Here is a 13,297-nt window from a genome sequence, read left to right as displayed (position 1 = left end):
GCCATGCCGCCCAGGTTTGGATGACACAAGCTACCCCAGGCAGGTAATTAGGCATATGGCAGCCCATACGCACTATGGCTTAAACAAGCCACTTGTTTAAGCCACAGTGAACCAGGTCAGTGATAAGCTCAGATCATGAGATAATCTTTTCTGTAATCATGAAATGTTCACCAATTTTTCCACCCCCTGGCCAGATTGTATTTGAAACCTGACTTCATAGCTGGCCTGGCAAGATATAAAAGTAGTGTCAATAGTTGCCTTGAGTTATTTTGCTATAACCACTACTGCAGTGCTCTTTAGAACAGCTGTCTTGCACTTATGTGATTTGTTGATGGTAGAAGCAGTTTCCATGCGAAATAGAAAAAAGACCTAAATCACATTTCATTCAAAATCCAAGTTAAGCAGTCCACTAATTTTAGGGCTATATTAAAACACCTAAGTACATTCGGGGCAAAGTACCAACCAGGAAAGTGATTCAAGCAGTAGAATCATTTTGTTTACTAAGATGAATGGCAAGAACAAAACATGGACAATTAATTGTGTCTAGATTGCCTGTGAATCAGGGGAGCCAGGAGAAGAATAAAAGTAATAATCACACAGTAGTTCATAATTTTATTTGAACCATTCATGTAAACTGGGAAACTTGCACAAACCAGAGCGACAGAACTTCAGACTCCAGGGATTTCATTTTAAATCATTTAATACAAAAATCAGGAAGAAACAAAAATACACCTGAAATTAGCAGTGTTTGAACTTTTATTTCACAACATGCAAGGTCAATTGAAACACATTTTAAAAAGTACTCAGCTATAAGCTGTAATTTTACATTTATACATCAAAAATGTTCATTTTTTTAAAAAAAAACCCTGAACATAATTTTGTTTAAATCTGTTGAACATTAAATTCTCTTAATCTGCATACATGTCAGAGAAATTGTTTTATATTTGCCCACAGTCTGTAATCACAATTCTTTTTGACACTCCTTTGAGAGATCCAAAAGATTCTAGTTTTTTTACAACATCCATACCATCTTTTACAAACCCAAAGACAACATGCTTAAAGTCCAAGTGCTCTGCCTTTTTAAGAGTGATAAAGAACTGAGAATTATTGGTGTCTCTGCCACGATTTGCCATTGACAGCAAGCCAGGACCAGTGTGTTTTATTTCAAAGTTTTCATCTTCAAATGAATCTCCATAAATGGATTTTCCACCTGTGCCATCATGTCTAGTGATATCACCTCCCTGGAATATAACAAATTGAGAAAATTGAATGGAGAACAATATATGCTGAAACATCTCAAACGTGCCCAAAAATGTATTTTACTAACACAGTACTGCATCCTGCGTGATACAGTGCTCTCGATCGCTGGTCAGACAGTGGCAGCTGGTAAACAGATATGGGACCCAAATCAATAGTTACTTTATTTAGCACCTTTGGTATGCTCCATGTACATCTTACTATGGCTGTATTGAGACATAACAGCAAACTGATTTGCTGTTACTTGCAGAAGCAGCAGAGAGCCTCAGGCTAACATGCTCACTCTGAGCTCAAGGCTCAACACTGTTTACACACATTAATGGCAAACTATGGGGTATTATGTCATGTCCGAATGCAACTGCAGTTTTCACTTGCAAGTTTGCCTTTTATTTTCACAGCTACCTGGAGGGTGTTACGTCCCATTTGGTTCAGATGCTAATATAAATATGTGTTCCCTCATGCTGTTACTGAAGATAACCCAAACAAGTAAAAAAAGGGGATGGGTGAGCCAAGAAACACATTCTGATGGGGTTGGATCCTGATTTAGGTACATGCAACAGGGCTGCTGGAAGCGGACTTTCTGCCTCTCCTCCCCTCAGTAACCCTTCCAGTCCCTTGAAAATGCTACACAGAAGATTGAGGAATCTTACTGGATAGGGTGAGCTCTGGTGTGTGTGTCTTTTGGGGGGAGGGATCCCTGAAAATTGGGCAGAGGCATCCAGGATCCAACCCATGGTCTGTTTAAGGATTGCCCTTCTGTTGTATTTCTCTGTACTGGTAAAGTGTATCTCTGTTGGATACAACTGAAGTAAATATGGTGGCTCCAGTTCAGAGAAGTGCATGAGGAGATCTGAAATGACATAGCTTTTCACTTTCTCTTACCTACCTAACTTGGGCTTAAAAGAACTACAAAAGTAACTAAATATAAATCACTGAGAAGGAGGCTCCCAGAGAACTTTAAAATGCTGTATGATATCTTGGGGACATTTTGCATATATTCTCAACATTAATATTTCACTTACTTGACAGACAAAATCTGGAATTATTCTGTGAAATACAGAGTTTCGGAATCCAAATCCTTTTTCTCCTGTGCATAATGCCCTGAAGTTCTCAGCAGTGCGAGGAACAATATTTGAAAACAATTCTATAGTTATATGACCTAGAGGCTCATCATCAGCAGAAACTTCGAGATATACCACAGGGTTAGTTTCCTTTGACAATTCTGTTGTCAGGGATACGTGGCCCTTCTGCAACTCTGACAAACTTAGTTGACACTCCTCAAATCTCCTCTTGAAGGAATCAGCCAGCTCTTGGCTTTTAAACCTGACTGCGAGCTGTTCTATCTTGGCTTCACCATCTGAAATTAAGATTCCAAATATTATTCACAGCATCATCTAACTAGGGGGAAAAATCAGCTATGGAATACCTTTACAAAAACACTCACCAGCATAATCTGTTGCAGTCCAAACCATAGCATTATTTGAGGTATTCAGGGGTTTTAAATCCATTGCTTTTGTGATTATATGGTTTGCGCAGACTTTGAGAACTTGGTCCCTTCTCATTAAAATTCTATAGCATTTCTTCTGTGTATGAAAGAGGATCTTTATTTCTCCAACACCACGTTCTTTCCACTGATTGACTTCTCTATCCCATCTGTAGAGTTTTGCCCTTTCTTTGAAGATAATTTCTTCATCTTCTTCTCCTGACTTCACCTCAACCTACACCAGGGATAAATAGTCATGTTTACTCAAACCACTACTACTGTAAGCTGAGTCACAGCACAATCCTATGCATGTTTAGTCAGAACTAAGTCCTACTGTGTTCAATGGAGCTTATGCTCCAGCATGTGTGCTGAGGATTGCAGCATTAAATCAAGGAGATTCATGAATCACAGGACCTTGTCAGAAAACATTATATTAAATGCCTTCTGCATACTTCTTCCATTTTAGAGTAAACATGCACATAGCAGAAACTGTGTAGTCCATTGTCCTCACATATATGGTGTTGGAAACAATGAACTCCTGTTTTAGTCAATAGATTTACAGTATATTATGTCTTATCAAGACCTGAGGCAGCTAACAAATCAACACAATTAGAATAAAAACATAAGAAAGTTAAAAACAGCAGCAATATTTACAAACCACGTTACATACAGTATCTGAACACTCTTAAAAGCAGCAGATAAAATTCCAACATCGTGGTGAACAATCAAATTGAAAGGCTTGGATGAATAAAAAACTGTTTTTACTTGCTGCCTAAAGCTCATATGAGAGGAGAGTTCATTCCAAAGATGGGGTATCACCACTAGGGTGGCCTGATCCCTGGTTACCACCCACCTGTTCTTAGTCAGCAGAGGTACCTGTAGGAGGATCTCCCTGATGACCTCAAAACATGGGCAGGTTCATACAGGAGTAGGTGGTCCTTGATACACCCCAATCCAAAAAAATGTTTAGGGCTTTATAGGTAAACACCAACACTTTGAATTGCATCTGCAAGCCGCAAGAAGCCAGTGGAAGTGTTTTAAAAACCCACAATATGTTCTACACAACCCATGCTAGCTAGCAGCCTTGCTGCACTGTTCTGTACCAACTGTACTTTCCTTCAAAGGAAGCCCCATTCACACCACATGGTAACATCCAGGAGTGACTACTTACTAGGAATGGGTAGGTATTGCCAGGCCACATATGTCCAGGAGAGGTTACAACTGGCATTGTAGTCTAAACTGTTGACAAGCACTTCATGCCAGAGCCAGGCCCAGGCCCAGGCCCAGGCCCAACATCACTTCCAAATCCTTAGAAGAAAGGAAGTCACTGGTTCCCTTCTTTATTCAACACCAGTCAGTTAATATAATTATACTGAGGCACATGAAGCAGTACCTGGGGAAATGCAGACTTTTCTAAGTTTGTAAGGGAACAGCATCTCTGCTTAGAAATTCTTGAGTGGGGAATCCCCCCATCATATACTATATTATCTGGGTATGCCAGCAGGTAGACATTCTTCTCTACCTCAGCTTATACTCAGTCATGTGATTCCAAGCCTGCTTCTCACTACCCAAGATTTGTTACAATCGTCAATGCCAAGCCCAACTAATTAGAAACTTAACAAGTAGCAACCCATACTTAGTTGATGAAGAGGCAGAGGATCCTGAAGTCAAGGCTAGTGAATATGCGGAACAGCAGAAGAGGCTGCAACATTCCAGAAGTGCAAGCATATGGGGAGGCTGTGTCTGTGGAAATGCAGGACCCTTCCTGTGAGTCTCTACCAAACATTATTTAAACAAACCTCCTCCTCAGCTGATACAGCAGCCTCTCAAAGGAAATATGGAAGGGCGGCTTCTCCTCAGATTACAGCCTGGTTTGACAGTCACTACATATATGCATGCACTTGTAACTTACTCTACTATCTCCCTTGCTAATCCCCTGCATCCCCACAGTTGCAACCTTCTCCCATATCCCATGCAATTCCAACATTGCAAATAGTGAAAGCAAATAACTCTACAGCTAACACAGTAGCATGGCTGCATATCTACCATACCAGGAAGCTTGCAAATTACATAGGTTTCTTCCCTAGGTTTATTATTAGAAGTCTTACCTCTGGCAGTGATACTATTGGTTCAAAGTGAATATCATCACTATGTACAACTTCTTCATCACTTCCATCATCTTCATTATCTCCTTTAGTAGCTGCCTGCACCCCAAATACAGTTGCTCCTGTATTTGCCCACTTGAAGTTTTTGTCTGCTTAGACGGGAAGATAAAACCTTAATACTCTAGACAAGTATTTCTATGATCACATTCGTTTATTTTTCCTAAAAATAAACTCAATAAAATGATTTAACAAAGGTCTTAATTAGCTCCCCTGGGGATTTTTTTTTTTGTATAAATAGTAAGTAGACAATATGTATACCTTACCTTTAGAACCAAAAGCAAAATCCCCAGAATTATTTGAAGCCAGATCAGCAAATGACAGGCCAGGTATGTTGCCAAGAGCAAATGAGAAAGGCTTGTTTTCTATTTGAAGGAAGAAAAGTGCATACATCATTTTATGGTCCATTTTATATTATGCAACAGGGACCTTTTCCACCCATTCCCCACTACCATAAATCCTGGCAGAGGCTGAAGTAGAGGTAAAAAGTGAACTCGGCTTTCACCTCTGAGAAAACATTACCAAGGCAATAGTCATTCCACTCCAACTGCATTTAAATGTTGTCTACTACTATCTGAGCAAGCAAAGACCCTTTTCCACCAAACCACTCCCAACTCTTGCTCATTATGGGGGCAGTTTTAACTAGCTTGGGATTATCTGTATAATTACTTGATCTTGGTACGGTCTTTGTCTAGTATAGGGTTTTTCATGTCAGACAAATACCTTGGTTTGTAGAGGATGTAGATCTGGAATCATTTTCTTTTTTAGTTGATAAGTCAACAGGTTTATCATCTGTTACTAATAAAGTCTGTATAGTGTGTGTAGGTTCAGTGGTAGAATCTGGTTCTTCAGTTCTACTGGCTGCTACAATAGGATTGTCTTCCTTAGTGGTGCACACATCATCAGTTGAACTGGTTACTTCTACCTGAGCTTCCTGAAGAAGAGAAATTCACAGTAAAGTTTGGTTGTTTTAAATAGGTGTCTTGTCTCCAGAGGTTGTTTAGGCAAATTCATATAAGTATTAGACAGTACTTAAAACCACAGCTAGCTTACCTACTGAACAGGTACACATTCTAGGCAGTTGAAGTGGGGAGGATGCCACATTCACAAATTGTTGAATAGCAAGTACATGCACCCACACTTCTTGTGAGTGACTTGGAAGGACTCAGGTCATACTAACAGTGATTCTTGTGATTGTAGCTTTTCCTCTGTTGCATCTTGCTGGGTTTATTTGCACAAGTTACCTCAAACTAGTTGCCTCAAGTATTTTTCTGCTATCACACTCCTTGATTGTGGAACATTGTGATTCAGACTGTGTAGGCTTATGGAAAAGCCCAACCTGCAGAGACAGCAGGTTGGATTCCATAGCCTTTTTTAGTCCTATAAACTCTTAATTCTAATAAAAGCATTCATTAAGGTGATGAGAAATCAGCTTTAAGGTGCCAAGGTAACTGGCAATTCTTAGTTTCCTAATGGCCCAGAGGAATGGTAAAGACCCACATTCACATGCATGTGAAAAAACCCTTCCTGTTTAATACAGTACTATCAGTGCACATAACATTTATATTGTCAGGACCTCACCCTTAACAGACCAAAGCATGAAAGACAGACTATGGTGGGCAGGTGGAAGGAGAGGACTAGGGTTATACATCAGGCCTGTAAGTAAATCCAGTTGCGTGGATACTTAAGCCCAATTCTTCTGATACTTACTTTTGTTTCTTGAACTTTTCTAAGTTCTGTTTGGAAGTCTTCCAAGTTGTCATTGTCTTCATCAGTGTCACTGCTAATACCACAGAGAAAGGTTGGAGGAAGCTTCAGAGTCTCTGCTTTAGCCTTTTCTTCAGGAGTTGGTTTCTTTTCCCATACAAGAACACACTCATTACTACTTTCTGGCTCGTTTTCTCCTATGATATCAAAACAGAGGGTACCTTAGACTTTATGAAGTAACATGATGAAGTGAAGCCTCTAAATATCCTAATGAAAAGCTTATCCAAACTAAGTAAAGCCTTCACAAGGTTCCTCCAAGCTACACCTTTAAGAGTCATACAGAACATAAGATTCTAGTAGATGCAGCTTCCTGTTACTTCAGCACTTGTTTTCATTTGTATGCAACCTGAAGTCTGGACAGGACAAGTTCCCTCAGGAGAATACTGAAGCCCCATCACCTGGCTTGGTGTGCTTTTCCCCCTTTGTAGCAACAGTTTTGCCTTGAAAGCATGCAATGGTTGAGAAATTCCAGTTGTCCAAGGGCCCTCCAGATGTCATTGGACTACAACTTTCAGCATCCCTGACCATGGCCACACTGGCTGGGGTTGGATGGGAGTTGAAGTCTGTCATCATCTTGAGGCACCAGGTTCTCCACTCTTGGAGAAACACATTTTAATGGGATTTGCTTTTATGTGCACTTAAGTCATGGCAAATTTAAGCTTTCCTTTTTACTAGACAGTAAATGTTTTGCAAATTAATGAGTTAGTATGTTAAGTAAGTAAGTGATGTGGTAACGATTAGAAAAGTTCAGAATTACATTCCTGTGCTTGCTAAGTTACAAAACTCTTCCCAAATTGTTGTACTTACTTGTGTCAATTTCCTGTAATTGTGTGTGTTCTTCAGGTCCATCAGGGTACAACTTTCCATTAAGTTTCTTTACTGCCGTTTCATAGTCCTCATCTGAAATATGAAAATAAAAGTTGGCATCATAGCAGAGATGCAGTATAAACATACAATTGGCTATAGTAAGCATTCAAGTGTGTATCTCCTGCTACATCTTAAGGAACAAATGGCCTTAAATATGACCAGCAGTAAAATCTAAAAGCTATCAAACTGAAAATGCCTGAGAGAATAAAAATGTTTTTGCCTGGCATTCAAAAGATAACAAAGTGGATACCAAGCAAGCCATCCTGGAGAGGAGATTTCACAGACATGATGCCACTCTCTACGGTCACCACTCCCCTTACCTCAGATGCACGGGTGGCAGGTGCCACCAAATTTTGTCTGGCCGTACTGGATAAATAAAAATTTATCACCAAGACACTTGGGCAGGGTCTTGTCCTTGACCTCATGTTATGTCTTTGAAATGCAGCACAAGGTCAAGTGAAAACTTCCCGCTCCTTTCTCTAGCTCTAATCTTGGAGGGAACAGGGCAGAAAACAACCCCCCCCTTCCCCCAGCACTACAGAGTTGGAGGGAGGCAGAGGTATGTTCTACCTATGCAGCCAACTGATGCTCCGATCTCTGTGTCATAGTATAGTCATGAAAAGCAGTTTAAAATTGTCAACAGCAACAACTTTCAAGCATCTTTGTTATTAAGTTTTATCGTGCTCTATAAGACCAACTGGGGTCAGAAACAGAAGACGTTGTATTCACTAAGAACTGATTTCCAGCACTCTGTACATAAAGCATATTTCTCCTGACTTAATAAGACCAATGCATTTTCATAAATTTCTGGGGGTTTCTGTTGGACTTGTCTAAAGCTTCATTCTTTAATCCTGTTCTGTAACTTATAGGAGAGAATAATTTTCAAGTAATGTGTCTTACCATCATCATCTTCACTCAGATACCCAGCTTTGTTTTTGTAGCAGAAGAACGTTGGAGGTAATTTAAGAGAGTCTGCAAGAGCTCTTTGCTCAGGAGTGGGTGTTAACTCATATATAATCACTACATCATCTGATGTGACTGTATCTGGTTCCTTCTTAATCTCAACTGCTAGAAAAAAAATACGTGAATTATTTGAGCAAGTCTAAAGTCAGTAATTGCACTTTAATAATAATATATTTTGCTTTCGAACTGTGGTGCTGGAGAAGACTCTTACGAGTCCCCTGGACTGCAAGGAGGTCAAATCAGTCCATCCTAAAGGAAATCAACCCTGAGTGCTCATTGGAAGGACAGATACTGAAGCTGAAGCTCCAATATTTTGGCCACCTAATGCAAAGAGAAAACTCTCTGGAAAAGACCCTGATGCTGGGAAAGACTGAAGGCAAAAGGAGAAGGGGACGGCAGAGGATGAGATGGCTAGATAGCATCACGGATGCAATGAATATGAACTTGAGCACGCTCCGGGAGAGAGCGCAGGACAGGAAGGCCTGGCGTGCAATGGTCCATGGGGTCAAGAAGAGTCGGACACGACTGAACAACAACAACAACTAATATATTTACAAAGCAGGGGAGACATATATTCAAACAGAAGACAAAGTGACAAGATTTAAAGTCAACAATGAAGGACATTGGCTGAATTCATGCCATGCTTCTCATTAGACAACTATATTCAGACATAGTACGTCTTCCATTCATTGTCTTTAAATAGAACTCAAGGACTAGGCATTGCTTTACATTGTATAAGTGTTTTGTTTAAAAAGATCTGGGAGGTTTCGCGAAATTGCATAGAACAATGTTAAGGTCTAAACCTGTAAAGCAAAAGAAACAGTGAACTGGTTCACCTGATCAAAATAAGCCACCGTGGCTTATGGCTTATTTGAATTGTGGCACATTATCTGTATAATCACCACCTGGACATGGCTTGTCATAACCCTCTAATAACCCTACAACAACCCATGGGTTATTGGAGGGTTGTTTCCCCCTCCAACAAGCTATGCCACCTGGGTTCAGACGACACGACAAGCCTTGGCAGGGTGGTGATTATTCAAATCATGTCCCGCACATTTGGAATTCTGAAAGTGTTGTGGAAGCTCTCACAAAATAGCTGCCATTGCATGGGGCTGTCCATTCACAAAATGGCAACCATAGTAGGCATGGTGAAGTACCTTTGGTGAAGGGATACCTGCATTGAGCATGGGGTTGGACTTGGTGGTCTTAGAGGCCTCTTCCAACCCTACTATTCTATGAAAGGTATCCCTTCAGACCTCTTTGAGGTGTCTTCACCCCGCCCCGGCCGCTTTTGTGATCTTGTAGTGTAGCTGGCATGTACTTTCCGCTGCGAGGGGGTGGGGCAGGGATTGGATTCCAGAGTCCCCTTCTGAGGTCATAGCAGTGACTATGGCCTCGGAGGGGAGACTCCAAAGAATTCTATGTCCTTGGGATGCTCTCCAGGATTGTTCTCCCCTTTAAGTATTCAGTACTGTTTGCTTTAAGTTCTATTGCTTGCTGCAATCTGTAAAGCTTACTTGGATTATGCTAGCATGGGGAATACCTCTGATTTGTCTAGCTGCTCAGTTTTTGCAAAGCTTCTCTGAACTGCCAATTAGAATGCTTCTATATCCTTAATGAAGCAGTAAATACTTTATAACAGTTAGAATGAATGTGACAAGAACATGCCCCCTCCCCACAAAAAACTCAGGTGAAAAAGCAAGTAAGATATATCAGTCCTAGAAGCAGAAATTATCCAAGTGATAAGAGTTGGTAGGTTTGAGCCTAAACGGACCAAGCCCTGGTGCAACAAGATCAAATAGCTTAAGACCATTTCAACAAGAAATACAAGTTCCTTTAAGCACAAGCATCTTAATGATAAAACTGCTTTTTAAAAGCTTTTCAAAATGCTTCCCCAAAAGCTTCTGCATGAAACACCTGTTACATTTGAGTGATAACAGAAAAAGCAAACTGCTATTTCACTGGATTCAAGCTCAAAGGACCATCTTCCCAAGCCACAGTCAGTCTGTCAGTTGTTAAACAGAGACTGTAATCTCTAATACATTTTAGAGCACCAAGTCATAATGTGAACACGCCAAGCACTTTAGAACATTTTTATGCATGCCTGCTATATCAATGTGCACATTCTCACAGAAGAATGCAAGTGAAGTCCTAAATAGGTATTAGAATTCAATTTTTCAAAATTCCAGTAGCTTTTTTACAAAATGCATGAGTTAGAAAAACAAACTAGTCAGGTTATGACAGTTTTAGTAAAACGGAAGCCAGTGAGTGAGGATAAGCTTTATAATCAAGTATTAAAATCCAGCCTATCAAAAACAGGTTTGCTATTATGAATAAGGAGCAATTTATTTCTGAACAAACATACTCTTGTCATGAACAAACAGGCCACAAGAGTCATATTTGACAACAGAAACACAACCAACTCTTTGTATGAATTGCTTGTTTACATTCTGGGATATTAAGATCAAATAAAATGCTAGAGTCTGAACGTACGGGTTTCTTCCTACATTACCTTTCTCTGCTTGTATTCTTAAAACATATATAGGGAAATAACTGGGAAATCACAGCAGACTTGTGTATTTTTAACAGGTAAGTGTTTACAGTGAGAGCTTGAGACACCAAACTGAAAAGACTCACAGAATCCTGCATCCAAAATCTGTAACTGATCATTCACATATTACTGTGAAAAGCAGGGCTGCAATACTTAGAACAATCCTATGTCTCCTAGACAGCATCTGGGGGAGATAGGATTTTTTGGTTTCCCAGCTCTGAGCTCGTAGACAGTACTATGAGCTCACAGCCGGGATACTGTGCTCCCCACCCCTTCCCCTTGTACCTGGGGCGGAGAGAACTGCGGCCACCACCCCTCCATGCATGTCCATGCTAGTAACACAGAACACGGACAGGGTGAAAAGGGGGCATTCCCAGGGGCAGGGAGGGGACCGCGGAAGCTGTTTTATACTGCTTCCTATGCAGTTTCCAGCTCCGTTCCTGCCCCCTCCCCGAAGCCACGCTTAGATGCCTGAAATCGCCATCTAAGGAAAACTGCAGGGCAGCCAGAGCATGGAAGGGATCCTCTCCTACGTGCTCCAGCTGCCCTGCAGTGGATAGGTGGTTGCCTCTGACTTCAAAGGAAGTTGGAGGTGACCGTCTATCTCAATAGGATTGCACCCTTAGTTAATTAACTGACCAGATCAACAAAAATACTTTATCAGTTAAGAAGGTCTTCTCCAATCAACTGGGACATTATATACACTCCACAACCTCGGAAGGAGCTGACTGTCGGTTAAAAGTGGAAGAGGCACATACAACAGTTGATTGGTTTTTAAACAGGAATTATATGTGAACAGGACCGATATGGAATTGTGATTTCAAAATTCTAAGAATGGAAGCAAACTATGCCAGACTGAGCATAGCCCAAACACGATGACAATAAAACAGTTTTAAACAGCAGACCCTTTTTAACAGTTCTGATGGTGATATGGTAATGGAAGATACTCGTCAAAACAAAACACTTGTTTCAACTGAATTTTAAATTTGGGTTACTCATGCAAATTGTAGTATTTAGACTTCTTGGCTTGGATTCAGAGATCATGTAAACAGAACAACACTCATGGGATGCTCCCAGTGGTGGAAGGCAATGTATGCTAATTGCCCCTGAGAATCCTACACCCGCTCTCCAAATCTGCTCTGAGAAGTTGAGGAACCCTGTGGAACAGCATGGGAGGTGATACAAGGAGCTGTGGGGGAACTGCCTACTCTCTTTTGTACCAGTGGAAGAAAAGACCCATCCACAAAACAGAAGGAGTCCCTGTTTGTGGATGAGAAAATCTGAATCCAAGCCAAGTATTTCTGCAATGAAATAATGGTCTTTTTCCAGGGCTTTTCTAAACACTGTATTTAATAAATAAATACTTATATATTAGATGCAGTGACATTGATTATGAGGAGACTCAAAAGCAAAAAACATGAAGGTGAATATTAGCTCAGAGAGTGTTCACACGGTAGCATAACCTACAAAAAACAGTCTTGGAAACAATATTTTTCCTTGTAGGCTGATACAAGGAAACTCACCATCAAATATGGTTCTACAAGGACTCTTAAAACACTTCGTATTTGAAACAAGTCTCTCAAACTCTTCCTACCTATCTTGAATCAAGCAAGCAAGTTCTAATGTCTCATGGCAGTGAATCAAGCAATGCTTGAAAGTCAATAGTTGAGCATTTGGAAGACATAGGAATTAAGCAATCCAACAGATTAAGGAAATCAAGAACTAGCCTCTTAACCATAAAACAGCTGTATTATTTTTTTAAACATGCATGTTATTTCTCTAAACTTTTAAAACAGCCAGTTATTTTGCTAGAGTTGGGGAGCTGTCAGTGCTTTCCAAGACATGATACACCTCATTCAGTGCAGTGTGTAAATACCTTTACTACTGGGTTGAGAGGGAGATGAGCTGGTCCAAAAGGCCATTGGGTTAGATTTAAAAAGGTTAAAATTAAATCCTAGAAAATAAAGTGTGTGGATTTGAGTAGTAAATTAACATTCCTAAAGGGGCAAGGGGCACTGCCAAACAAATATGAAATATAAAAATGACCACTGATTTTACATTGCATATTATACTGCTATTTGATTTACACAGTAAATACACGTAAGCGCTTCAGTAGGTATATTAGGTAATTTCATTATGCTTATCTGAGACAGAGAGAGTAGCTTATCTGTTTTCTGCTTCTTTGTGAGTGCCAGTGTTTGGCATCTGAATCCACATCTGGACATCTGAAGAGTTTGATTTTAG

General features: G+C 40.3%; 1 protein-coding gene across 7 annotated transcripts in view; it reads right to left on the bottom strand.

Annotated features, from left to right (window-relative positions):
- Positions 1-595: 595 nt before the first annotated feature.
- The window catches only part of RGPD4 (RANBP2 like and GRIP domain containing 4), a 44,566-nt gene continuing 31,864 nt past the window's right edge, over positions 596-13,297 (bottom strand). For 2 of the 7 annotated variants that reach the window (XM_084844501.1, XM_084844503.1), the window contains 9 exons: positions 8,437-8,604; positions 7,477-7,569; positions 6,613-6,806; positions 5,626-5,836; positions 5,169-5,267; positions 4,849-4,994; positions 2,702-2,975; positions 2,280-2,614; positions 596-1,241 (listed from right to left, as the gene is read on the bottom strand). In XM_084844501.1, the coding sequence (XP_084700627.1) occupies positions 939-1,241; positions 2,280-2,614; positions 2,702-2,975; positions 4,849-4,994; positions 5,169-5,267; positions 5,626-5,836; positions 6,613-6,806; positions 7,477-7,569; positions 8,437-8,604 (1,823 nt within the window). In that variant the 3' untranslated portion in view covers positions 596-938. Of the gene's footprint in view, positions 1,242-2,279; positions 2,615-2,701; positions 2,976-3,999; positions 4,134-4,848; positions 4,995-5,168; positions 5,268-5,625; positions 5,837-6,612; positions 6,807-7,476; positions 7,570-8,436; positions 8,605-12,929; positions 13,008-13,297 lie in introns of those variants that run through there. The other 5 variants (XM_084844505.1, XM_084844502.1, XR_014789204.1 and 2 more) reach the window with 5 other exon arrangements.

The sequence above is a fragment of the Heloderma suspectum genome, chromosome 3 (genome assembly GCF_057233095.1).
Source record: "Heloderma suspectum isolate Gila_16-S chromosome 3, 16-S_ref, whole genome shotgun sequence".
NCBI classification, from domain to species: domain Eukaryota; kingdom Metazoa; phylum Chordata; class Lepidosauria; order Squamata; family Helodermatidae; genus Heloderma; species Heloderma suspectum.
The sequence above is the reverse complement of the archived record's forward strand: the minus strand, read 5'-3'. Positions and strand labels throughout refer to the sequence as shown.